The sequence below is a fragment of the Melospiza georgiana genome, chromosome 3 (genome assembly GCF_028018845.1).
Source record: "Melospiza georgiana isolate bMelGeo1 chromosome 3, bMelGeo1.pri, whole genome shotgun sequence".
Classification (NCBI taxonomy): Eukaryota; Metazoa; Chordata; class Aves; order Passeriformes; family Passerellidae; genus Melospiza; species Melospiza georgiana.
The window spans coordinates 26,916,305-26,943,707 of NC_080432.1; the positions used below are offsets into that span (position 1 = coordinate 26,916,305).

The 27,403-nt window shown below is 46.2% G+C and overlaps 1 protein-coding gene across 1 annotated transcript; it reads left to right on the forward strand.

The window, feature by feature from the left end:
* The first annotated feature begins 1,766 nt into the window (after nt 1–1,766).
* SLC1A4 (solute carrier family 1 member 4) lies at nt 1,767–26,229 on the forward strand. Its single transcript, XM_058019903.1, has 8 exons — nt 1,767–2,314; nt 11,373–11,415; nt 12,515–12,577; nt 17,737–17,903; nt 20,628–20,861; nt 22,061–22,255; nt 23,652–23,786; nt 25,991–26,229. Exons 1-8 carry the CDS (start codon nt 1,767–1,769, stop codon nt 26,223–26,225), a joined length of 1,620 nt encoding a protein of 539 aa, XP_057875886.1. The 3' UTR covers nt 26,226–26,229.
* Nucleotides 26,230–27,403: the final 1,174 nt, after the last annotated feature.

Sequence of the window (27,403 nt, forward strand, 5' to 3'; positions counted from 1 at the left end):
GAGAAAGAAACAATTATGTTGGACAGTAACTTGTTTATTATTCACAAACCTTTTTGCAGAAAAAAATTCAAACCTAATTTTAAAAGATCTTCATAATTGTTTTGTTCTTTTTGAGGTTTGTGGAATTGTATGTCTTTAAAAGTGTTTGCAGGTACTTGTTTTCCTGTTTAGTCTCTGTTTCCAACATCTGTTGATTTGATGGGACATTGATTCACAGACTTCCACAAACCAAGTGTTACTCAAAGGGAAAGTTATCAAGGAAAAAAATACAATATCAATAAGAATGTGCTGGTATCGTGAGTCTAATTTCAGAGCAAGAGCGAATCAAGAATTTTCATCAAGGTCTAAAGTGGATGGTGGTGGACACAGCTGCTGTCAGTGGTGTTGTTACCTATTTACACACAAACAATTCCCAGGAGTTCCAGACATGATATAGCGATTTTCAGGCCTATCCATGAGATTGGAAAACAGAAAAGTCTTATTAAATTGGGACTATTGTTGCATCACACCCTGTCAGTCACCTTAATTAGTGCAGTCTACTCGAAAAGCAGATGTGTGGCTGGCTGTTTTCACAGCATGTTTTCTGCTAGGCTGTGCTTTGCTGATGTCAAGGGAATGAGCTGAAATGGAGCCCCTGACAGAGTCCAAACACCAGCTGGAGCTCCTGGAAGTGCCCTTGTGAGCAAACATGACACTGGTGCACCCACGAGGCTCTTGTGGGTTTGAAAGCCCCAAGTGCCCTTTTTCAGCTCTGTGTATCATCACTGACATTGTCTGCTCCTCAGACAACCAGCTTGTGAGGTGAGACATGGGTTCCTCAAGGAAGGGTGCTCAGAGTCCCTGGATGAACCCACGGACCTGCTGAATGCCTTCGATCATGTAGACAGGGGACACAGACACAACCAGTCCTGGTGCAGAGAGTGGCTCCTGCCTCTGTGAGAGGTTCCTGCAGAGGAGAGGGGGACACTGAGGGCACAGGTGAACCCCGCTGATGGGGACAATGTGTGAGTTGTGAAGAACTTGAGGGGGTCTCTGAATGGACAGGTGGGCTGTGGGAGCACTGATGGGGATGTATGCAAACCATGGGGACACTGAGGGGGACATGTGTGAGCCATGGGCACACTGAGGGGACGTGCCTGAACCACGAGAACAGGGAGGGGGACATGTGTGAGCTGTAGGGACATTGAGGGCGCATCTGTGAACTATGGGGACACTGCAGGGGTGTGTAGGAACTGTGATGATAATGAGGGGGGACAGTGAGGGGACACATGTCAGCCACAGGGAAATGGACATGAACAGAGGGGACACACGTGAGCCCTGGGACACCGAGGGGACCTGATTGAGGGGACACGGGTGAATTATGGGGACACTACAGCGGTGTGTACGAACAACAGGGACACTGAGGGGAGACAATGGAGGGACAAGTGTGACCCACAAAGACACAAAGGTGGACGGGAAGGTGATGGGGATATGTGTAAGCCGTGGGGAGACACGCGTGATCTCTGGGCCACCGCGGGGACACGGAGGGGCCTTCAGGCCGCGGAGGGGCCTCACAGCGGGCGCGGGGGAGCAGCGCGGGCCCAGAGGCGTCGATGGCGCCGAGCCAGCCCGGGCCGGGCAGGCATGGGGCGGGCCGGGGGCTGCCGCTCCCTCCCCCGGGCGGGGCCGGCGCCGCTCCCGGCCCTGGGCGGGGCGGGCCCGCCGCTCAGTCAGTGCCTGAAGCGCCGCACGCTAGCGGCACACGCGGAGCCGCTCTTCGGCGCAGCATGGAGGACGCGGCGGCGGCGGCGGCGGCGGCGGCGGCGGCGGGTGAGGGCAAGGCGGGCCACGGCCGGAACGGCCATGCCGAGGGCCCGGCGGCCGAGGAGCGGCGGGGCGGCGGGGCCCGGCTGCGGGGCTGCCGCGGGTTCCTGCGGCGCAACGCGCTGGTGCTGCTGACGGTGTCGGGGGTGGTGGCCGGCGTGGCGCTGGGGGCCGCCGTGCGCAGCGCGGAGCTGAGCCCGGCACAGGTCTCGTACCTGGCCTTCCCCGGGGAGCTGCTGCTGCGGATGCTGCGCATGGTGATCCTGCCGCTCGTGATCTGCAGCCTAGTGTCGGGCGCCGCCAGCCTGGACACCCGCTCGCTCGGCCGCCTCGGGGGCATCGCGGTCGCCTATTTCCTGGGCACCACGCTGCTCGCCTCCGGCCTCGCCGTCGCCCTCGGCTTCATCATTCGCCCCGGCGCCGGTGCCTCCGCGCTTAACACCCAGCTGGGGCTGCCGGGCGCGCTACCCAAGAGCAAGGAGACGGTGGACTCCTTCCTGGACCTCATCAGGTGAGGCCGCCCCGCTCCCCTCCTTCCCCCGCCCTCCCGCCGCCCGAGGATGATGACAGACCCGGCAGTGTTGCACGCTGCAGCCGGGGAGCCCTCCTCCTTCTTCTCAGCCTCCTTCATCTTCTTGTCCTCCTGCATCTTCTCACTATTCTTTCTGCACCTTCCCCTCATTTTTCTCCTTCTCCTGAACCTCCTTCTTTATCTCCTTCATTTTACCATCCTCCTCATCCTAATCCTGGTTTCTCCAGAAACACGGCTCTCTGCCCAAGTACCCGCAGCCCGGTCAGGTGTAGGCTTGGTGCTCTGCTTCTCCCCGCTTTGTTTTTAATTTTGCCTGGGTGGCTGCAAGGATGAGTCGAGGCTTGCTTGGAGTTCTGGGTGCCTAGGCCCGTTTTTGGTTCTGCCTGGAGGGAGAGCGGCTCCTGGGTGCCGGCTGCAGGGCAGGCTTTCCCTGGCACCTTCCCTGCCCTGCTGCCTGTTGGTGCCTGTCTCCTGCAGGCAGGGCAGGGCTGGGCAGCTCCTCTCCTCTCATCCCTCACACACACTTTTTTCTTTAATTCTCCAACACTTTACCAGTCTCCTTACCCGAATGCCTGCCTGCCTCTTAGATGTGCACGTGGAAACGCAGCCCTGTAATTCCATGGAGGACATAGCCTAAACATAGTCCAGTGTAAGGATGCTCTGTAGGTTTGTGAGCTTCCCTTCTTACCTCTGCATCTTTCAAAGACAAGACTTGCATTCCCCAAATCTATCTGGAAGCACTTCTAATCAGATGATAGTGTTTTAGTGTATCTTTACTCCTCCTTGCAAAGTTGCAAACTTCACCTTTTTTGTTTTTCTCAAAGCCCATGTCTTGTTGAGATCTGTCTGGGGTAGGAGCACACAGGCAAACGAGGCAGGCATCCAGATGGTGCTTTGAGTATTGGGCTTCCAGCTGCATTTCCTTGTGCTTTGCACCCAGGTACAAACACAAGAATAAGGGAGGTGACCTGTGTGTGTTACAGTGAAGTGGCTGGAAAGTTGAGCTTAGTCGATATCCCGGTAATTACAAAACTGAGTGGGGTTTTTTTTTAATTATTTTGATTGTTTGCTTTGCTTTTATGAGTCCAGTTTTTCAGCTGAGAGATGTTTTTGCTCTCTCTGGATAAGTGGATGTCTCAATAAAGATAAAAGATTTTCTAAAAAAAAAAAAAAAGACCCCAAACCCAGAACTGTATTTACAAATTCAGGTTAATGTCCTTTTCTCCCCCTGAGACAAGTATGTTCCCTTTGGATAGAAAGTAAGTCTGGTTTGTTCCTTTGGCAGCCATGTGCTCAGTGTCCTCAGCTCACCTCTCCCTCTCTTAAGAACCAACAATTAAGGACCTTTCTTAAGGACCAGCAGTTCCTGACAGCATGTTAAGAAGGAATAGCAGGAATGGGAGTAGGTGGTCTGGCTGTGGTGGTGATTTGTTGTTGAATGGAGGGGAGGGAGGTGAAGGAAAATTGCCAAAAAAATAAAAAGGAGTAGGCACACCTGGGAGAGTTGGGAAGGTGCCTGTAGTGGTGGCTGGCCAGCACATCCTGGTGTTACATCCCTGTGTCACCTGGCAGCATGGAGCAGGATGGAGCTGAGGAACAGGCCAGGGATGTTCCAGTGAGCTTCAGGCTCACTGTGGGTAATATCTGAAGTTCAGAGGAGACAGCTGTTTCTTGGTCTGGTCTGTAAATGCAGGTGCAGAGTTCATATTCAAAGGGGTTATGATGGTGATAAGATTGAGTCCCTAATTCCAAAGCAGAGCTCATAATGATGAGGCTTGGGGAAAGCATGGTGGGTCACAGAGGAGTTCCCTTCTTGGAGGTGAGGGGACAGGAACCTTCCCTCAGTAATGCATGTGTGGGGGGCTGTGAATACAGCTTTTTCTTGGAACCCCAAGGAAGGGCTGTTGCAGTCACACTGTTGGGCTGTCAGGTTGTTACAGCAGTGACAGTGAAATCCAGTCCAGAAAAGTTGTGTTTGGACGCAGCCATCACTAAAGCTTTCAGTCTTAGCACAAATCCCTGACAGACTGAGGGATGGAGAGAGTATGTGGTTTTCAGGAAATAGGATCTCTCTGCTGTGTAATGTTATTCTTTTAACTGTTCTTGAAAACCTGGGTGTTCTGGTTTGAGCGCTGAACTTGGTCCCTGCTGTGATGAAACTTAGTAAACTCATTTTGAGATAACAAAGCCATGATTCTATAGGGCCTGGAGGGTTGAAATGATTGCTTTTTGTGTAGGTGGGTCTTACAGCATCCTCCTCTTTGCTTCTCCTTTTATCTCATTTGGCCATGAAACTTTCTGTTTCATGCAGGAAAACTCTGTTTTCAGTGTAGCACAAGACTGTGTCCTTCAAGGCTTTGCTGCTGCTTGGTTTCAGAGGAGAGGTAAAAATGAGTTGCAGGTGGGTAAACTGAGTCCCCCATCAGCACTGAAAACCAGTGTAAAACATGACCCAAGGAAGAAACAGCAAAGAGGAGATCTCAGCTGTGTGTCACTATTTGGTTCTGCAATCACTTTGGGAAGCCTTTTAGGTAATGATTCAAGGTGTTGCTTTTCGTTGTGCAGTGATGTCTGGACGCCAGCTTAGTTCTTGGTTTTCCTTTTCAAAGTTTAAGCTTCCCCACAAACATGCATCTAGGCATGGACAAATGACCTCTGGAAAAAAGATTTATCTTGGGCTTTGGGTATCAAATGAAAGATGACTCACTGGTGAACCCAAAGGCTGTCTCTGTTTGGGTTTGTCCATTGGCCATAACGTCCAGGTCTGATTTGTCTGGCTGGAGGTGCTGGAGCACCCTCCTGGTTTCCCTTCTGGCAAGTGAGCCTTAAGCATGTCTAGTCATGGCTTAGGCACACTGTCCTCTGCCCCAGCCATGGGGAGGGGACAGCAGAGCTGCCATAAGGTGCTTTTGTGCCCCGAGGCAGGAATGCTGATGGCTCATCTCATCTCAGGTCTGTCATGTGGGCAGCTCCTTGGAGCTTCCTAAAGGCATGGCCAAGGGCAGTGATCATGGGAGGAGATCCAGCAAGAGTTACTTCCAAGAGCTACTTCCACAAGGCTGATGGCTTTAAAAAAGGCACCCAGAAAGTGGGGTGTTCCCTGGACTCAGGGCAGGATCTTAAAATTCCTTAAGTCTGTCAGCAGAAGACTAGGAGAGTGAAGGAAATTTTGGGATTCCTGGGGTTTTCCCTTACTCGTGCATTTGGTGGAGAAGATAAAGCAATAGAGAAAAAGAGAGCTTGTGAGCTTGCTTGTGAAGTGGTTGGCAGCTGGAGGAAGGGGCTGGCTGGGATGTGTTGGGCTCTGGGGCTCAGCCCCCACCTGAGAAGGTGGCACTGGGGAGAGCCAGCTTGGCTGTGCTTGTGCCCTGCCTGTAACCAGGGAGAGGGAGTCCCAAGGATGGGACTCCATCCGCTCACACAGCCCACCTGCAGCTTGCTGGAAAGCAGCTGGAACAGCAGCATCAAGTGTTTTGCAAGAATCTATTGATCTGTTAACACTTTTGATGGGCAATTGTCACGGCTGAATGTTTCAATAAGGTCAGAGTTTTGTTCTAGCTCTGATTTCTATTTGCTGATTCAACAAAATTGAACAGTTTCACAGGAACCTATTGATCCTGTCAAAATTTCCATGGTGGGTGATTGTGGCATTTCATTTCAGTGAGGTCAATGTTTTGCTGTCATTTTATACAAAGGACTTAAGTAGAGAATCTCACTCATCAAAAAAGGAACATTTCAACAGAGTATTTTACAAATTTTTTTTAGTGGAAAAAAGGATCTGAAACAGGCTTTCTTTGCCCAATTTTGGGATGAAAACATGTTTTGCAACTGTGAAATTGGCTTTGGAGAAGGAAATTCTGTTTTTAATCCAACCCTAGCTGTAAGAATCTGGGAAGGGAAGGAGGTAATCCCTTTTTTTTAATAGGGAGAGTGCACAGAGGTCCACATGTCTGCCCCAAGCAGTAAGGTCAGGGTTTCCCAGTTTGCCAAGCAAGTGCAAAAGCTGTTTAAATTTTATTGCTTCTCAATGCCCTTTCTGTCTGTCTGCCAGATGTTACCAGCCAAGCTGCCAAAGGGAGCACCCACAGCAGCTCCTCCTTTGCTCCAAGAGTCTTCAGAGCCATAGGGAAGGCAGACATGAGCACAGGGAGAAGCATCAGTTGTGTTTGCTGGCTGGGCTGCAGAGCAGGTGGCCAGAGTGACAGTGACCCTCTCCTGGGCACCAGCTGCTCCAGTAGCACTTGTTCCTTGCAGCCTTGCTCTTCCCAGTGAGTCACCCCAAACCAGCAGCCATGAAGGCCATCTCTGAAATCCCAGTGTGGAAAGACAGTAAAATGTGACTGTTAGAGGGGAGGGGGAGATGCCACCTGTGAATTCATAAATAGAATAAAAAGTGTCCAGGCAGTGGCTGCAGTTAGCCCAGGAGACAGGCTGACCTCTGGGTTTGAAGCTGATGGCTGGTTCTTAAAGTGAAGATAACTGTCCCACCTTGCTTGTGTCACTTTCTGAGTCTGGAGTGAGTTCTGTAGGAAGAACTCTGTTTTCATTCATGTGCCTGCACTCTCTGGCAGGGCTTTTTCAGTAAGCCTCTGAACATTTCTGCTCCTTCATTTGTTGCCTTTTACAACTAACTCCCCCCAGTTATTTTTTATTTTGCAAGCATGAAAAATACAGACTGGACCATTAAGACAAAAATTGTGTCAAATATCTGCTATAAGTAAAGACATTTTCAAGTTTCTGTGTTAAAACAAATGCACACACTCACAGATATGAGTATGTACAGGGCATGTGTTGTGCATCCACATATCAAAAAGCAGATGAAGAAAATTGCTGTGTGATGTTGAAGGAGAATCTTGGGACAGAAAATAACCAGAGGTTCTGGAGGAATTCGAACTGGGCTCTGGCATTTTGCCACAAATGGCAATAAAAGTTGCTGCAAGTGGACTTGTACCATTGAAAAAAACCCTGAAAACTGGAGATAACCAACACAGAATATTTTTTTTGTAGACTTCCTCAAAAAAGTATGTTTTTCAACACCAAGGTTTTTGGCCTCAGAAGTGGAACCTTTCTGTAAGAAGCAATGTGAGAGGAATGCATAGTATTTTAGGGTTTCATTCCATTTGCCTGGATTTCCCTTCATGCTTTTGCTGCCAGAGCAAAGTTGTTTGCAGAGCTCTAGCAAACGAATCATTTAGAAACAGTTGTTAATAATAATCCCTTACACATACAATGGAGGAGTTCCTGTATAATCCTCATCCCTCTGGTGGAAAGATACAGGCCTGTAAGGAAGAGAGCAATTTGACCATAATATCAAAATGGAGAAGGAGGAGAGTTACAGCCCTCCTTTTCTCCATTTGCCAGCTCCAGGTTCCCTTAGTTGTCTGGGATTTCCAAGAGTGGATGTTGCAGCTAAACTGAAGATTTCTATTACACCAGAAATACAGTGGGATCTTTTTGGGGAGTAATGGTCCATTTCTGACTGGTGGGAGCAGCTTTTCACAGGAAGAAAGGTGCATTTATCCAGCTGTGCACAGGGAGATGGGGTGATGAGCACAGTATTCAAGCAGGAAATACACACTTAACATCTGCCCTTGGTGCTGCTACTTTCTTGTTCCTGTTTTAAGAGGATCTGAGAAGAGTGCTTTCTCACCCTGTGTTGTGTGGTTACATGGAGGCTCAGCCCCAGGACACAGCTGTCCCTCTTGGCAGCTGTCAGATGGATTTCTGATACGGCTTTTTTGGGGCTGTCTGCACAACTTGCAGCAGGCAGAGAGAGGCTTTCCTGCTTGGTGAGGGGAGTGAAGCCTCTCTGTACCTCACTTTTCTGGCACAAAGGATTTGGGGTCTGTGTGTGTGGAGCGAGGTGCTGGCAGCAGGGGAGCACGGGGGGTACGGGCAGCACGTCTGTCCCCTTGCCATGGTGGTGTGTTATTGGCCTGTCTGGTTCCTGCCACGTGCAGCAAGTTTTGTCTCCCTGCATCTGGGGCCAAGGCTGTCTGATCCCACACTGCTGTGCTGGGCTCCTTATCACCCAGACCCAGGTCTGGCCAGCCCCGTGTTCTTGTGATAATCCACATCTGCTTCAGAAAGGGGACCGTGTTCTCTGGCACAGGGCATGGGGATGGGGCCACGAGAAACAGTCAACAATCCAGCCATACAGCCTGGGTGATTTCCCTAAACTCCATGTTCACATTTGCTACAGGCTTTCAAAGCACAAAAACCTTCTAAACCTTTGGTCCTCACAGAAAAAACAACTGGCAGACACCCAAATTTCATTTGCATGCCCAATTACCCAGTTCATCAGCTTCCCTGTTTGTTGGTTCACCCTCGCAGGAGGGATGTCCACACTTCCCCATGCAGCTCCTCTGCTCACAGGGACAGAGCTGTATCTGGGTTTCTGTGATGGTGAGCTTCACCTTACCAGGCATGAGGAGCAAACCCTGCAGGCACAAGTCCACGATGGGCCCAGGCAGGTCACCAGCCAGCTTTTATCTCTCCCCAAAGCACGCAGCATCTTGCCCCATTTTTCAGGCACTGCAGTGCTGTTCTTGCACAAATCCATCCAAAGGTAAGAACTTGTGATCTGACCCACCTGTAATTATAGTTTAATTTAGTTCACATGCTGGCTGATCTTAGGTGAGCAATAAGTGTAGTCTGTGCAGACCTCGTGCCTCCAAGATAAGCCATTTATTTGTAGATTGCTTTTTATGAGCCGACACATTTTGTTCTTAAGCTTTGGGATTTGAAACAGAGGAGCTGTTTTTATTTTATGTGGTTTTGGTATTTTGCAGTCAGGTGTACTTAGAAGTTGGATTGAACAGAACATGAAACTCCTTATGAGCTGCTTAAGATCAAAATTTTTTACTTGGCAAATTGTCAAGTCCTGCAACTGATGCTGGAGGAATAAAGCAAAGTCTCTACTCTAGGTTATTTTTTAGCACTGTTCACACTTGAAGTAAGAACCTGCCCCTTGCCTTGCTGTAACAGGGTTGCTGGCATCACTTCACTGTGTGCTTTAAGTATATGCTTGGAGATAAGTTAATGTTTAGTTACTGAGGCCCATGCCTGACATACTGTGCAAATTATGGAGGGTTTGGTTTCCTGGCCACATTTAAACATTGGAGAACCATGTTGTTTGGGCTTTAGTATTGCTTCCTTTGGTTTTGTTTTCATCAGGATGGAAAAGCTGATTTAAAGAAAAAAAAAGAATTGATTTCTGGTTGATTTTCAGTCTTTTTTCATCTCTTTGCTTTTTCAAAGTCCAGTCAGTTCTTTTTTGAAGAAAAATAATCATCCTGCTATGAAAAGCTGAAAAGAAATATCTTTCTTTTCCCAACAGCATGAGCCCATTTGTATATGTGATATTTTATTCCTGATAAAAGCAAGTTTGCTTTTACTTTACTGAAGGTTTTTATCCACCAGAGAGTTCCAGCTGTGCAAGAACTGATGCACGTTAGCTGTTCCATTGATCTTATTTGGCCAATTCTTGAGTGTCTTTACTGAGCGAGAGCTCGCTCTCCTGCTTTCAGACAGACAGCTGCATGGTCAGCTTATGAGGAGAAAGTTGCTCTTCCCTTCATGCTTGGTGGAATGTAGACTCCAGAAGACAAATTATTCTTGCAGCAATCCTCCTAATACACTTGTGGTGCATCAGAGAGAGAGAGGCTGAGGTATTTCACAGCAGACAGGTGCTTGACAAAGTTCCATGTCCTTTACAGTTGCTGTCAAGGCTGTGGGAAAACTCCCTGTGTGGCAGGAGAACAGAGCCATGCAAAGGCCAAAGTCCTTATCTGGACCACATTTTAATCTCCCTCTTGCTTTCAAAGATTTGACTCTGCTGCTCCTTTTCTTGCTCTGGTTTGGATTTGCGCATTCCGTGCCATTCGTGGAATGACCACAGCCTGGTTTAATGTTTGCCTGGGTAACTGTGGCAAAAATGGGGGGAAGTTAGCAGGGCACAGCCTGGAAGGAGCTGCAGCTTCCTCAGAGCAGCACAGAGAGCAAAGGATGGGGAGCAGCTGTCCAAATGTTTTTTACCACAATTAACTGGCACTGGGTAAGGTCTTGTGTTGCCTTACCATAAGGCACTGTAAGTGCCTCTGTTATGCCTTCTGCTGGCAGTACTTTCAGCTGATACCCATCATGTTCCTGCCCTTGCCAGCTGTGGTCCTGCCATGACCCCAGAGATCAGCTTTTATTCCTGTTTTCCTTTCTGACACAGAAAACCAAGAGCTGTCATTTGGCTAGGGGAACACATGTTCTTCTCCCTAAGGTGAGAAAGGAATTAGAGCGTTAAAACCAACTATAAGATACCACAAGAAGCTTGGAAGAATGCCCTGCATGGTCCAGTTCATGATTTTGATTTCCTGTATGCAGATACATACTGGATGGTCAGGAAGAGTGTACATCACTTTGCATGCTGTCCTCTCTGCACTAACCTGATGCCAGATTGGCATTTCTGTGTGAAGGCACTGCTGGATTCAGATGTTCCATAGGAGTTGCCTGTACTTTCCACCTGTGTTGTCTAAGTCCTTGCAGAGAGGTCTGGCCTGTGATGTTGTTGTGCTCTGCCTTGGTGATCAGGGAAGCTGGCTGTGCTGTATTGAAGGGTTAAGCCATTCTCATAAGTGGATTTTGCTGATTGGATTGTCCTTCATGTTGATGCTGTGAGTGAAGAGTAATCACATGAGCAATGCTAAAATCCTGCCTGACCCTGGAGGCCATAAGCTGGTGCTGCAGGTGGTGTGGCTGAACCAGTTTCTGTAGCCCCTGGGCAATGGGTGTGTAAAACCAGCATTGTGTGTGATTGCCTCTGTGGCCCTGCCCACAAGGTGAGGTGTGGCAGCAAGCACCTGTCCCCTCTCTCATGTGAGCCAAGCAAGCTCCATGCTGCTGGAGAATCTTCTGTGCTACACACTTCACCAGTGCCAATGTGCTTGCCTTTGAAAAAGCCATTCTGTCTGAGATTAATACACATTGGTGCATTTATTTAGAAGTTCTCCATGACGTATTTCATTTTCTTGTTTGTCTTTTACAGAAACCTGTTCCCTGCAAATCTTGTTGCTGCAGCTTTTGAGACGGTAAGATCTGTGAGGACTTTGGACATGAGCTACAGTGCATAGGCTCTTTTATTAGAAGAGGACTAGAAAGATGGTATAGAAAATACCAGAAGTTAATTTACTTACAGAAGGTAGGGTTTTTAAAAGCACATGATACAGTCAGACATACAACTTCCATGGCAAATTATTTGAACAATATTCCTCAAACAAAAGCATATTCAAAGCCCATCTTTTCTACCTTCACCAAAAATATTCTTTTAACTTTGGGTGCCATGCTAGGCAGCAGTGGCAATCCTGTGCAGGCTGCTGACCATGTTGCAGGAGCTAGCTGGGAATCCTTTGGCTATGAAGTTTAGAGCTGGGCTCAGAACAGATAGGGCTGAAGACCTTTAGGCTCCCATGTGTGTAAGCATTACCTGTTGCCTGATGGTTTTATTCAGTAGTTTCCATTGTATCCCTTGCTGGATTAATTACTCAGCCTGGTTTCCCTTCCAACAGAGACAGTGTGGTGGGATGATAACTGGCACCAGAACATAGTGTGGTTTAAACTGATGGATAGGAGCTGTAAGGCTCCAAAAAGATTTTGATTTTAGTTGTCAATGCTACTTTTATATGTCAGGATAGAGAGTGTTGAGAATATTGTCATAGGGCAGAATGATTCTTTATGATACAGGAGCAAAATAATGGCTTTTGCCTTCATGGTGGGTTTGCTTTTGTATCAAAACCAGGGGCAAACCTTTAAAATCACATTCTATTTTGCATGAATATGTAATACAGTACGAGTCAATATTCCATGAGTAAAACCAGAAGCAGTACAAAAATAACACCATGAAAAGGATGTGTTGTGATGCCTCTAGTGTCAGGGCTGTGTGTGTTCAGGGATGAAATAAAGCAGTCCTCTTTTCCTCTGTGCTGCTGTTGTCACAGGGAATTGACAAGGACAGAGGCTTTTCCTTCCCTCCTTTCATATGGAAAGAAAACAAGCCCAAAGAAGTGCCCTGCTTTTGTGAGGTGTCTAGTTTGTTTATCAAAGTAATTGTTGCCCTAGTTTTTAGGTATTTTGCTGACAATTTTAATGCCTGCCTCACCATTTTTGTTTGGTTTTTTTTCTTACCTGCAGTATGCGACAGACTATCAGCTGCTGCTCAGGAACACAACCTCTGGAAATATCACGTGGGAAAAGGTAAGGTCATTTCTTAGGTTTTTAAACAAATTGTTGTCAGTAATATTTGACTACTTCACAGCCTTTAATCCTTTCCAGCAGTCTTGAGAAAGAAACAAGTACTTTTATTTGCCTGGAACTGAGACACACACAAGCTGAATGAGTACCCACAGCCACAACAGAAAGCTGTGCTTGAGAGGAGAGCTGAGCTCAACTGATGTGACCCTTGACACTTTATTTTTCTAGGCCATGCTTTCTTAGACCTGGTCTCACTTGATCTAAATTTTGATGAGTCTACCTGATGTTTCCAGATAACTTTCTGTAGACTTGGAACTACATAGCAATCAGGCTGGCTGAATATGTCCCTTAAACCTTACTCTTCATTAAGAGTTTGGAGAGATTGAGGTTTTATCCCTCTACTCAAGGCTCTTAATTTGTTAATTTGTTGGGTTGAGAATTTTTTCTCGTTGCTGAAATTTTGTTTGAAGCAGTAACAAGTGGTCTGAAGGAGTAAAAATTACAGACAGAAGATTACAAATAGGCTACTGTTGCAATGGTGTCAAAAAGGGAACTGGTGTGTAGGTGTAGGCAAGGTAGAGTGGGACCTTCCATATGTAGATGGTGGGGCTTCCAGAGATGCTCTGTATCCCACTAAGTGTCATTTCTCCTGCAGACAGAGCTATCAAACATGTTTATTATTGGCCAGAGCCAACATGTTGCAGGCTCAGCAATAGTTACTGTTGTCTTACAAGCAGCATGCTGTGAAACAGACCCAGGGTCCCAGCCTGCAAGGTGTCACCTTGCTCCAAATAAAGTGTCTCATGTGCTGCCATGGGATTTTTGGGAGACTGGTCTGAGAAATTACTTTCAAGGTGATTTTCTCTTCCTCAGGCTCATTCTGGCTGTCTGAGCTCAGTATCAGATGCTGGGTAAATACGTTTTTAATATGATTTGAATTCCCCTAGGGCAGGAGACTTGTAATGTTTGCATTTGTCATGGAAGGGTTCAGCTGGGGTTTGCCCACCAGTTTGTAAAACCATCAAGGAAAGAGCAGTTTATGCTTACCCAGAGGGACTCTGGAGCCTATCCCTGAGCACAGCAAGCATTGGCTTCATTACCTTCTCCTCCCCATGCCTGGTGTGTGAGCAGGTGATGCAGAACAGCATTTGTGAACTCTGCTTCCAGCCCTGACCTGAACTTTCACCAGCCCCGGAGACACAGGGTGACAGGTGACTGGGATGACGCGTGAACCGAGCAGGGACAAAGCTGTGCCTTGCCCCAGAGCCTGGCATCCCAGGGTGAGCAGCTCCACTGGTGCCTGCTGGATGGCACTAGCACTCAAAGCTGTGCCTTGCCTGGGAGCCTGGCATCCCAGGGTGAGCGGCTCCACTGGTGCCTGCTGGATGGCACTAGCACTCAAAGCTGTGCCTTGCCTGGGAGCCTGGCATCCCAGGGTGAGCAGCTCTGCTCGGGAGCAGGCTGCTCCCCCTGCCTGGTGGCGTTGGGCCGGCTCCGCGGTCACCCCGTGTGACACGGATGTGTGACTCGGATGCAGCGGTCACCGGGAATCCCAAAGGAGCGCTTTGTGTCTGTGTGCCCTCGGGCAGGGCACGCCCCTGCAGCTTCGTGCTGCTGAAACACGCTCGGTATGAGAGGCTGTAGGAACGTGCACTTGGATTTGTGTGTTTGTTGCAGAGTGCTGAGTTATTTGACATTTAAGCAAGGGTAAGTGAAATGGGAGTAAGCCTTTTATTTATCTTCACTGTCAGGTTTGACATGGGCTCCGTAGCAACCAAGCATGGATTAAGGCTAACCAAATCCATTGAAAATGGCGCTGCTGTCAAGTACTTTTTTAATGCTTGTTCAACACCCTCACTTTTCCTTAAGAGATAAGAATGCATCTTTTGGCCCTTTAAAATGCAACATTGTTTGTTTCATTTTTCCTCTCTCTTTTTCCTGCCTATCAGTCTCCTGTTTGATGTAACATCAGAAAAAATATTCTGAATGTGCCACTGCTGTCTGTTTTTGCCAACAGTTGTGATGATGTAAAGGTTATTTCTGCTATTATTTTTCCAAAACCTTTTTTAAGTTGTTGGAGCAAAACCAGACTGAGCTTCTTTAATTCCAGAAGACGCCCTACTGTCTCTAGGGAAGAACAGACCAAATAAAAAGAGAGCATCATCTCAGTTTTGTCAGCTCAGGTTTAGTACTGGTCTAGCCATAGTATTTATGGATAGATGAGGATTAAGTTTGGAAAGAAGAGTATGATTTTTGGATATCATAGTGACAGAAGTTTGGTTCCAGAGGAATAAGATCATATTCCTATCTACTTTTTTCGTTCATCAGCAGAATATTTGAGTGAAGAGGAGAAATATTTTCCTTCAACTTTTCATATGAATAGTGTGGAGCAAAATTTTCCATTGATTATATTCCCCCCGCCACTGGTTACTAGGCTCTGTCTTCTCTCACTGATGAAGTGAACAGTGGGACATGTACTTGTTTGCTCAGCCATGTCCTTTTTTGTTGTTTCACATGCTCACCTCATGTTTACCCAGCTTTTATGGCTACATCCTCTCTGTCTCATTGGCAGCAAGACTTCCTGGGGCACAGACTATCTCACTTTACCATCTGCAGCACTGGGAGCCTGGGGGGGCTCAGTTCCTTTTTGGACAGGAGTAAAAATACACAAACCAGTGGTTGCTCTTCTTCCTCACATCACATGGCTGCATTTTCTTTTCAGCCACCTACTACTGGGACTGTTCAATGTCAGCAGTTGTTTCCTTGATAAGCATTTTGTTTCAAGAGCTAAAAAACAATGGGATCTTCAGAGAGATTCAAGGACCAGAAGAGCTCCATGAATCTTCCTAAGAGAATGCATAATTTCAGGCAAACAATAACGTGTCCCGTAGTTTGTCCAGGAACAAAGTTCTCATTAAAGCTGTTTTTGTTTGGTGTCCACAATGCTGCTTGGTTTGGCTGCCCCTTTGGGGTGATGCACTCTTGTGTGAGAGTACAAAAAGGCTGTTCAGCATCTGCCAGTTTTAGAGGCTGGGATTGTGAGGATCTTCCGCTGAAGATTTTCTGCTGGACTCGTTCCGTGTGGTGTCGCAATGAGGCAGAATTCCCTCAATGCTGAGCATCGTGCCCTGGATTTGCAGGGAGAAATTTCTTGCAATAAGTTACTACTGTAGGGAAGTGGTGCATCTCCTGTCTACATCTGCAGTGTTGGGAGGTGATGGTGAGTGTTGTGTGTCATAAAGAAATCAGTGAGAGACAAGGGGAGAGCAAGGCCTGAAAGTGTGGACAGGATGGCAGCAAATAGGGGGATACAGCTCACAAGCTTTTGGCAGTGGCACACACAGTCATCTTCTGGTCACCAAGAGGTCAGGGGTCCCCAGATCACAGAATCTAGGCTTGCAGTGCTGGTGGGTGTGAGCACTTGGAGAACAGCAGCAGGAGTTACCACAGTGCTGGGGGCAAGGTGGACAGAGACCTCTCCAAGGTCCATGTACTGTCATTCTGGAGGGTACAGAGTTTCTCTCCCAGCAGCATCCAGGTTGGAATGCTGGGCTCTTACAGCATTGAAACACTGAATTTCTGTCTCATGGCAAAGTTTCATACTTTTTTTTTTTTTTTTTTTCAGAATGGGAACCAAAACAAGAGAGTATTCACTGTTTTTAGGATTTTTTTTGTGGAATGGTTTGGGCCCATTATGGTAAAATTCAGTTCCAGCTGAACTTTTCATATTACCCCTGTCTCAAACAAACCCAGTATAGAATGATATATGTTATTTTATAACATCCCACATGCACAGATGGTTTGTTTAGTTCATAGGAGGGGGTAATTTGTTTTGTCTTTACTTTTCTCACTGCAGAAGAGTTTAGAGCTTTCATTCAGAAAAAACACAATATAGCCAAAACTATCCAGACAGAAAAGTGTTAGTGTGTGTGACAGCATGTTTCCTCAGACATCTCTGGAGATACACTGTACCTCATGCTTAGTATCTATGTTCTCAGTTCTCTCAATCAGGAATCAAATAAATAGTGGCAGCTTAACCCTGAACAAGCAACTACTGTAAAAATTGCAGATTCTATAACTATTTTTTTTTTACCTAGAGAATAAAAAAAGCCAGCACCTTCACTGTTTGTAAACACTTCCATTAACAGCAGTCTAATCTTCCTGCTTTTGTGTATAATTTACATTTTATCCCTTTCCCTGCAGGACTTTATTTCCACCTGCCATTGAGAGACAGTCCAGTCCAGCAGTGTACTTCCAGAAAAAACATCAATCTTAAGCAGGCTGGTTTTATCAGATTTAGCAGATCAGTATCCTGAGTTTTTTAGTTGATACTACTTTCAAACTTTTAGCTCAGAATGTATTTTCTTTCCTAGTATTGAGCTAGTGTCCACTTAAACTAGCCAAAAGGCCAAAACTTGTACACAAACTTCATCTGTTATAGAAATTCTTCCAAATAAAACAACGATTTGACATGTTTGTACTGCCAAGTTGGAGAGAAAAAAACCCAGTTTGTCAAAACAATTATATTTTTATGTAGCCACAAGAGTACTCATTCAGTTCATATGATACTGCATTGCCAAAGAGAGCTCTGGCTCTCTTTGAGAAGCAAACCGTGAAGGACTAACCACAGAGCAGACCTGTGGGCAGACTAGTTTTTGTCAATAGGTGGATCCTATTTTTATTCTCTTTTCCAGGCAGTGACAGATTTCTGAGAAGGGGAACAGGTATCTCTCTTCTTTTCCCTATCTCCCACAGCTGACATGGACAAATGAAGGAGTAGGTTGCCACAGTTTGCTGCCTTTCTCTGCCTTTCTCCCCTCCTTCTGCTTCATAACATTCGTTGTTTTCTCATGGTTTTCACCTTGGTATCATCATTGCACTTAAGTCCTGAGTAAACTGAGGAGTTTTCTTGTTCAGGTCACTGAGAGCACAACTATTATATTGAAGGGCACGTGGGCAGGCCCTTTCCTTCTCAGTGAATCCGTGCCAGCTCATAACTAGGCAGGTTTGTACCTGAGCTGCATCCAGATCTCCTTGAGTCCCTTTGACAAAATAGGCTCTGCTTGTTGATTTCAGATCAATCAGACAGCAACAAAATTACCCTTTTGTTGGGTTTTATCCTATTCTCACATGTAACAAGCCTTCTCTTTTTGTCTCTGCAGGTCCCTGTAGGTACTGATATCAGAGGGATGAACATCCTGGGACTGGTGCTGTTTGCTCTGGTTTTAGGAGTGGCACTGAAAAAGCTTGGCCCGGAGGGGGAGGATCTGATTCGCTTCTTTAACTCATTCAATGAGGCAACAATGGTCTTGGTTACCTGGATTATGTGGTGAGTGTGTGGCTGCAGAAACATCTGCACTGCAGTGTTGTGCTCAGATCAGCAAACTCACATTTCATCTCTCTGTCCAGCTCTTTCCTGTGAGATCTCTCATCACAGCAAAAGTGAATGCTGTGATGTCACACCATGGGGTCTTCTCTCCTTGCTTGTGCCCTGTAATGAGACAATCACTCATAGCTTAAGGTATCAGGATGGAGAACTTCAAAGGGTTGCCTATAAATCCTCTCCAGGACTCCATTTTGATTATTTAGTGGAAAGAAAACTAGGTATTTCCTAATGCTGATTTTTTTTCTCTTGCCTATTAATAAGCAAATACATTATCTCACTTGATTCCTTGGAGTCTGGAAAAGTTTATGGGCTGACTGGTGCTCTGATCAGTCCCACAAAGCTTTTGATGCCAAAAAAAGTCTCTTAGTTAGGAGCTGGAGCACACTAAACTTTCTTATTAGGCAAGAAACCAGCTTTGGAGGAGGCAGGCACCGCTAGAGAGTGGTTCAGGCCACCTAAGCTGGGGTAGGAGCAGCCTCCTGGTTGGGTTTTCCATCAGGTGGGATAAGCCTGGGCCTCAGAGCAGTATCATGGCTGTCCTTGGTAGCTCTGTGGAGTTAGGCTGCTCCTCTGAAACCAACAGTACTAACACCTCACATACAAACCTTAAAATATTCATATTCATAAAGATAGCTAGCAAACAAATTAACAGTGGGACATTTCTCACTCCCTTTCCAAAGCTGATGAAAAAGCTGTAAATATACCTAATGTATTAAATGTATTTTTAAATGCACATATTAAATGTATACTTAAACATCTTTCTTTCTTCCTTCATTCTGCATTTTTCATTCCTACTATTTTCCCCTCCCTTAGAAGTAGAAGGGTTTTAACAAAATACCTGATTTTACACAGGCAGATCTCTGTGTTAGTTGGTATCATAAGGGATTGAAAAATTCAGTCTCCTAGCAGCTTAAGCTTTTTGCTCTTGAGTGTAATTCCTTGGACACTGAATACTGATAAGAGGCAGTTCATGCATTCAGCTTATTACAGTGCTAGCACTTCAAGCCAATCAGTTAGTATGTAATCCTTTATTTTGTGGATTATAGGGACCACTGCTGACCCTTAACAGTGAAACCCTTACTTGTTCTCTTTCCTTCTTTAAGGCTCTTGTGTAGTCCTGGTATTTGTTCAAAATCTGTAAAGCTGCATGTGCTTCCCAGGGATACCTTGAAATGGTGAAACCACACTACCAGCAGCAAAGGCAGCTTGAGCTCCTATCTGGTCCTGTTCAACAGCCACTCTTGTGTTTTAGCAGCACTTACTTGGGCCTCAGCTTTCAGTTCTTTCCTCTCCAGCCTCCCTCTTCAAGGGGAGGAATTCAGTGTTCAGAGCAGTGCAGGACCATGGCTCAGCTGGATCTGGCTAATCAGGCTCCTCAGAAACACAGTTCAAAGGCAGAATTGCAGAGGCTCAGTGGGGGATGTTCCACAGGCTCCCCTCGAGATTTGGTCAAGGGAGGACAGAGGATGCTCACATGGATCTGGGATATAGGGAAATGCTCTCTGCATGGAACAGAGGAGCTGCAGAAGCACTGAGGGAGAGGCAGGCCAGGAAAAACTGAGTGATTTGAGCTGCCTTAAGGCTTGCCCACCTTTCCAGACCTTTGCATGCTTAACCAAACCTTCTGAAGTTTGTCCTGATTCCACAAATCAGCTTCTCTGAACATGGGCATTGGATTCTTTATTCCTGAGATGTACAGGTAAATCTTTTTTAGTCACACATTTTCCTGGGGCAGGATTTTAGGGAGCTGGGTGGTCTTTTTGTATTTCTTAATCTTAGAAGAAAGGGATGAAGTGTGGACAGCATCAGCAGGGGTATTCAGACACAAACACCCCAGTAGAGCTTAGGAAGGAGCAGGCCCTGGGCCTGCAGTGATTCACACAGTGTGTTTAGAACTGCTGTGCTGTTGGTGCAAGGGCAGTTCAGTCTTTTCAGGGCTACTGGGACCAGAGGTGTGGCTGTAGCCTGCAGGTGGCCCTTCCCCTGGAGCAGCTCCACGTGTTCTTTACAAAGGAAACTTCAAACAAATGCTGACGTGGCATGTTTCTAGATAGGAGGCATGGATGTGGCTTGGGGGAAGCTCTGGGAGCCTGATCATTTAACTTAGTCCTTTTTAGGCAAATAGCAGAGTTAATTGCTGTCTTTGGCACATACATCAGCAGCCTTTAGCTGAGCTCTCTGGTATGTGCACAGCTTTTTCTTAACCTCCACAGAGCTGGCACCCAGTGTGTCTGTGATTTTAATGACCTGACTCTGTAACTCCTGCTGGCAGTTTCTGCATGTCTGAAACCCAACTCTTTGACCCCTGTCTGTACTCCAGTGATGTGATGTTGCTCCCTTCCCTCCTCTCCTCATTGGTGTCTTGTCCTGGAGGCTCCTGGCAGCATTTCTGCTTCCCACTCACCTTCCCTTTGGCATTCTCCTTGCCCTGTCTCTGAGGGCATAAGTGAACAGACCTTTTAAAATTTAACTGCTTACCATCCACCAAACAAGAGTCATAGAAAAGCCTTCCAAATTTGCCTAATCTGAGTGTGTGGTGAATAAAGAACTACCCTTCAGTAGGGGCAGCAGATTGTTTAGGGGAATATTATCTCCAAGACAGAAAATGTTGTGTTTTCCAAGGCTTGTTGTTTTTACTTAATGATAGCCAGTATTTCATTTACACAGGTATGTACCTATTGGCATTATGTTCCTAGTTGGGAGCAAGATTGTGGAAATGGAAGATATTGTGCTTCTGGTGACCAGTCTGGGAAAATACATCTTTGCCTCTATCCTGGGTCACGTCATCCACGGAGGAATCATTCTGCCGCTTATTTATTTTGCAGCCACACGGCAAAATCCGTATCGTTTTCTCTTAGGACTTATCACACCACTTGCCACTGCCTTTGCCACTTGCTCCAGGTGGGTTTCTGTGCCACTTCTGAGACTGTAGCCTGGGTATGTTTGTCACCCTAAACTGGCTGTATCCAGTTTTACTTTTAGGTGTGACTATTGTTCCTGAGGTTGCAGAGTCTTCTGAGCACAGAGATGCTCACTGCTGTCATCAGCCTGCCACACAGCACATGCTGGTTATCAGCTGTTGAAAAGAATTCCTCAAATATTGAGGCCATAGCATGATGCTTAGTTGGAAATATCTTGGGGGGAAAAAATAATTTCTTTAAATGATCCTGCCAGCTGTCCTTTCAATTTTAGTGAAGTGAGGATCAGTAATGAGTGACTTTGTCCTCAGAAGTTTACTTTTTAAGTTCAGAAGGACCTGGAACAAATTTAGACTAATATTGTAGGAGCAAAGCAGACTTGCTTGTTAGTGTAAAGGCATTTAACATTATTTATTTCAAAGATCTGGCCTGATCAGCTTTTATTTGTTATAAACAAATGATTGAGTGTGTCACTTACACTTTTCTCAGGTAGAAACACCTGATCAGATGACATATTATATAAAATCATTCCAGGTCATCCCCAAAAGCAGTCGCATGTCTGCTGATGGAGCTGAAATACTATTTATAAACTCTCTCCTTCTGCATAGTAGGAGAGGGTTTATGAATAAAACCATCTAATTTATAATGCAAGGAGTAAATCCAAGAGTGGTGTTTTATTTTTAATTATTTTTCTGTTCATTTGGGAAGGTACTAATACAGCATTAACAGAGATTGCTGTTGCATCTGTTGTGTTGCATCTGTTGTGTTTATATTTTCATAGAATCATACAGTGGTTTGGCTTGGAAGGAACTTCAAAGATCATCTAGTTCCAACCTCCCCTGCTATATTTGCATCTGTTACTGCATGTTTGTAGTTTGAGACTTGTTCATTCTACAGCCATGTAATGCTGCATACTGTGTAAAGTCATGAGTTCTTGCTTCTGGGAGATTAAACTCCTTATCAGCTCTTTCTGGATGAAAGCAGATTATTAAATACCTCTGCTCAAAACTCAACCAGGAGGGTCCCTCATTGCCATCATGCCAGAGAGGGACTGTAAAATGGCCTTGTTGCCTTGACTGCAGTCCTGTGTGCAGCATGCCAGCAACATGGAAGCCATGGGACAGTGATGGGGCTTTCAGAACACCCTGGTGCTTTGTTTCATTTCTCCTGCTCTGTTTCCAGCTCAGCCACACTCCCATCCATGATCAAGTGTATCGAGGAGAACAACGGGGTTGACAAGAGGATCAGCAGGTTTATCCTTCCCATTGGAGCCACTGTAAACATGGATGGAGCTGCTATTTTCCAGTGCATGGCAGCTGTGTTCATTGCTCAGCTGAATAATGTTGACCTCAACCCTGGCCAGATCTTCACAATTCTGTAAGTTGCTTGCAGCCACATTCTTCTGGCCCCCAGACACATTCAAGCTGTGGTCTCTCCATTAATAGCTAACAGTTAGCATTCCACATCTCTGACCTAAAGCTTACAAACTGCTATGTAACATAATTATAGGGTGATTAAAGGATGAAGTCTTTAAACCTTTACAAGATTTGCCAGAGTCTCGATTTAATGAAAGGTGGAACCTGGGAGGGGTAATTGAATTCTGAAACAGTCTTTGAGCTGTTTAAAGCTCTTTCTCACATGAAATTCCTCTCCTTCCTTAAGCATCTCACTCCTCCATCCTTCAGTCACCATTAGGCTGGGTAATTGAGCCATTCTGCACTGCCCAGAAAGCAGCCCCTGACTCCCCCTCTGAATGTCTTAGAAAATTCTCCTGCCAGCTCCTTGGTTCCTTATGCATGAATTTTGTACTAAAGACTCTGTTCCTGCTTATCTCTGTTCTTCCTGCCATTACATTGCTGGCTTTCCTGATCAGATCTCTTGTTGTTCCCCTCCTAATGCTTTGCTCCATTATCCCCTCCACCTCCCCAGTCCTACCTCCTTCTCTAAGACTCTCTCCCTTCTATGCCTGGAATATCCTCCAATGTCCCATATCCCATGAAGTGTCATTATCTTCATTTCTCTCCTCAAAATCCCTTAAATGAGGATGCTACAAGCAGTTCTGTAAACTCCTCACTGTGCCAAGCAACCACAGCTGCATCCACCACATGCCTCCTAGCGCTGGTTCCTGGCATTTTTTACCCTTCCTGGCCAGGTTTTTTCTTTTTGATTATGTTTCCCAGTATGTTGTTTGTCTATTTAAGGCAGGGCTGGAACACTGGGTTTTTTTTTTTTTGGGGTGGGTAGCCAATTTAGCTTTTCAGGTACTCTCAGTGAATCAGGTGTAAGACAGGTCTGAGGATGATGCAGTGATAGCTCAAGGAGAGCTCAGTTGCAGACATGTTCACACAAAAAGGTGTGGTGAGCACAGGCACTGCAGGTTTCCAGCTCTTGCTTTAGGGTCTGTGTTGGGATGCAAACGAGACACAGAGAAGGTGCTGTGCCCGCATGGCAGAGTTTGCCTTTGTACACGTGGGGTCAGGAGCTGTAAGTCCCCCAGCATACTGGAGCTGGGAGTGTCAGTGAGGCAGCAGAATACAGCTGTGTTGGTTGTTTCTTATCCTGAGAAGGCAGTCCCGGTGCTGACCCCAGAGCCATCGCCACGGTAACTGCTGTGGATCCCTGCTGAGCAGGAAGGGGTTTGCCTGGGAAGGGAATGCTCAGCGTGTCCCATGCTGGAGCGTTTGTTTACAGTTCCCATGGTGGGAAGCAGGTGGCAGAGTGCAGCAGAGGAGAGCTGGGAGCCCCCTAACCAGGCGTGGACGTGTCTTTGCAGCGTGACGGCCACGGCGTCCAGCGTGGGAGCGGCCGGCGTCCCTGCCGGAGGCGTCCTCACCATCGCCATCATCCTCGAGGCCATCGGGCTGCCCACCAACGACCTGTCCCTCATCCTGGCTGTGGACTGGATCGTGTGAGTACTGCAGGCCCCACCTACCTGCTCTTGGGAGGCATGGAAACATGAATTACACAATGGCTAAGGCTGGAAAAACAGGTTCAGATTTTGTCAATATAGCACTACACACCGTGCTCCCCATTAAGCCGTGTCATGGGGACTCCATCACTTCCATAGGCAGTCTGTTCAAATGATTTACAGTTCTTCCCATGAAAAGATTTTCATAATATCAAATCTAAATCTCCTCTGGTGCAATTTGAGGCCATTTCCTCTCATCCTGTCACTTGTTACATGGGAAAAGAGTGACATCCACATCACTACAGCATCCTTGTAGCATGCTTAGCTGGAAATGTGGTCAAAGTACAGAATATAACCCCGTAGAAAGTAAGACCCTATGGGACAGGTAACTTGTGATGGAGAATGGAAAAGCAGTCAGTCCCATTTAAAGCAGTCAGTATGCTGAAATCCCTCTTCAGCTTTTTTATTCAGCCTTTGTATAAATGTATTTCTTCTTGGCTTCAGTTCCTATTAGAATGGCTGCTAAAACTCCATTTAGAATGTGTTGATATTGCTGGAAATTAATTGGATGCTAGAAGGGCAGGGGAGGACAAAGGAAATGAGTTTGAACATCACTTGTGGAAAACTTCCTTAGTCATGTGTGGGAAGCAGTTTCCATCAGAAGCTCTTGTCAGCTATTGTTTGAACTTTTTTAATAGTTTCAAGACTGGTCAAAGCACCAGCACAAGTGTCATAGAGGGGTGCTGTCCATTGGCAGGGCAGGGACACAGAGGGTTTGTGACTCCTGAGACTGCCCTGGGCACTGTCATGGCTGGAACACACTGCTGAGTGTCACAAGTTTAGCAGGCAGTATTACCACCTTTCCTTTCCATCTTCAGGGAAGGAGGTTAGAGGTCAGTATGGGTCAAGTGATCTGAATCCTGCTTAGGTAGTTTGTTTCCATTTGGTGAGTTATTGGGCAGCTCCTGGTTTGGACTGCATGTAATGCCTCAGCATTGCTTTTTGGAAACACCAGCCTCTCTGTGTAGGTGGTGCATTCCCACAGCAGATGTGGAAATTAGGATGCCTGAGGACACCCTTGAATTTCAGAGACTGGGGAATGTGGCAGCTGTATTACCTTCCCTTCCCACACAGCACACATCTGTGGAGCTTGTTCCTACAGCTTCCTTAGGGTTATCACACTCTTTCTTACTGTAACCTCTTGGGGATCAGCCACCTCCAGAGGACAGGAGAGACGGGCAAATCACTGGCTAGCCCTTTTTATCCTGTCTTCCTAAGGAGCTGCAGTAGTGGCTGGGTGTTCCACACCTATACTTGCAAGTGCTTCGAGGTAAGAGTGAAAAACTTGCCCATCCTTTCACTCTGGGCTGCTCTCAGCCTGTATTATCCTGGTTGCCTCCCTTTTAAAATAGGTAGCATCCCTGTGTGGTCAGCAGTGTTCTAGTCAAGGAGCTCGGCCTTGTAACAAAAGGGGAAAAGAGGCAGGAAGGAGTCCCATGTCTTGTTTCAATGCCAGCTGTTTAATTACCAGAGAGGACCACAATTACAATTTGAGCCTCTGTTAAAGTTAGGCTGCAGAATGACTAGCAAGTCTCAAAAGCCACATGAGAACATTGTTCATCTTTATGACTCGTAAATCTCTTCCATTACACCCTGGCACACGAGTTTTGTGTTACAGGACCAAAAATTAGGGCAGGTGCCATGGGGAACAAATGCAGAGAACACAAGTCATTCTGCCTGCTTTTGGAAGGATCCCTTAAGCAGGTGCTTGGATTAAGATACCAGTCACAGTAGTTAAAAAAGAGAGCTGGGTGTTCTGAGTCACTTACTGGATAAGCCTGAAGTAAGTTCCTTCTCTGAACGTGCTTTTGAAAAATGCTGGCCTGCAGAAAGGGAAGAAGAAGGAGGTGACCTGTGACAAGCAGGATGCCTGAGAAAGAGCAGTACCATTGCTGCAACCCACAGAGAGACCAGAACCAGCTGATAGTAAGTTTGACTGACCTTAAACCTGCTCTGGTGCACATTTTTAGTTCTGAAATAGAGATGATGCTTCTGTGGAAAAGACCTGTAATAACTGCATCTCCCTTGTCTGGTTCCACTGATGTTTGTGGTTTGGCAGGGGTGAATCAGCACCCCTTATTGTGTTACAACTCTCTTAAAACTAAAACCCTGCTGCTTTGGTTTTTGTTTCTGATCTTCACCAGGGACCGAACCACCACAGTTGTGAATGTGGAAGGGGATGCCCTGGGAGCGGGCATCCTTAATTACCTGAATGAAAAAGACAAGAAAGAGAGAGAGCAGGAGCTCAAGGAAGTCACCGTAGAAGCAGTTGCTAACAGCAAGTCTGAAGCAGAAACGTCACCCTTGGTAACCCACAAAAACCCAGTCTCCAACACAAGCAGCACAGCAGACCCTGAATCCAAGGAATCAGTATTGTGAACTCGAGACGGCCCAGGGACTTGGCAACGCACCCAGACCTTTGCAGTGCGACCTGGGGCTGGATGGCTCTTGGAAGTGCTCAGTTCCAGTCTGCTTTGAAATATGCTGGCCTGGGGAAGGGGAGGGAGGTGGGGTGGGCAGAGGAGGGGTGTTGAGGAGGAGCACTCGCTTTATAATAGTATTTTGATAGTTTATGTGTGTACATGTATGCGTGTTGCGCTGCACACTCGTGTACATGTACGTGAGAACTGCCATCGAGGCTTCTGGTGTAACAAGACTTCCATTAGTGAAGGCTCAGATGGGTTGAAGATAGGGAGGTAGACAAACCCAGTATATGCTTATTGTAGGGAAAATTTTTTGCTGCTGTTTGAATGGAGTAGCAGTCTAAAAACTCCAGAGTGGGTGAAAATGTTGCTTAAATTTGTTTTCCAGCCTGGAAACACTTACCAACCATTACAGCCATGATATGAAGCAACATTTTTTCCCACTTCCCTTCCTCTCATGTTCTCCAGTCCATTAAAAACCTTAAATATGTCCTTAAAACTAGCTGTTTTCTATTTTTAATTTTTTTTTTGTTTCATACCTAAATTAATAGCTTATTGGGACTTGTTTCATTCTCTCTCTACCTTGCAGCTCATAGCAGCTTTCCTTGTTTAGTAACTCCCAAACTGTAGGACCAAACAGAGGAGATCTTCATGCAGATCAAGGATTGGTTTCCTCCTTTCTTCTAACAAAGCTGTTAAGGAAAAAATCCAGAGGAAGAACAAATTTTGTTAAAGTAATCCCTTTGGAGCTGAAAAAAATGTAGAGCCTGTTCCAGCATTAGTATGTCTGAAAGAGGTTTCCCTGTGACAACATCCATAAATCCAAAAGTCAGTTCCCTTCATGAAAACACACATGATTCTCTGTTAGCACGCCCTGTCCTACTCATGTTTATTTAATGGGTCAATCAAAACAAGTTTAGTCATGCTCTCTTTCAGCAAAATTGAATAGGGGAAGAAAAATTCTGAACACACATCATGTGAGAACTGATGACAGGCAACTCTGAGTGTTGGCTTGAAAGGGGAAGAGAAGAGGTGAGTTTATAACCCCAGTGATCTCTGTGTGGGAGCTGGCTACCTGTTCCTGCTAGGAGTTTGGTCCTGCCATAAATGTTTTTCTGGCAGCAGTTTATTTGT

Bases quoted from the DNA above. Each gene is read 5' to 3' on its own strand.
- SLC1A4 (XM_058019903.1), top strand. From the start codon at position 1,767: ATGGAGGACGCGGCGGCGGCGGCGGCGGCGGCGGCGGCGGCGGGTGAG. The intron at 17,904-20,627 runs GTGAGTGTGTGG...TCATTTACACAG, and splicing joins TTGGTTACCTGGATTATGTG to GTATGTACCTATTGGCATTA. The intron at 22,256-23,651 runs GTAAGTTGCTTG...GTGTCTTTGCAG, and splicing joins GGCCAGATCTTCACAATTCT to CGTGACGGCCACGGCGTCCA.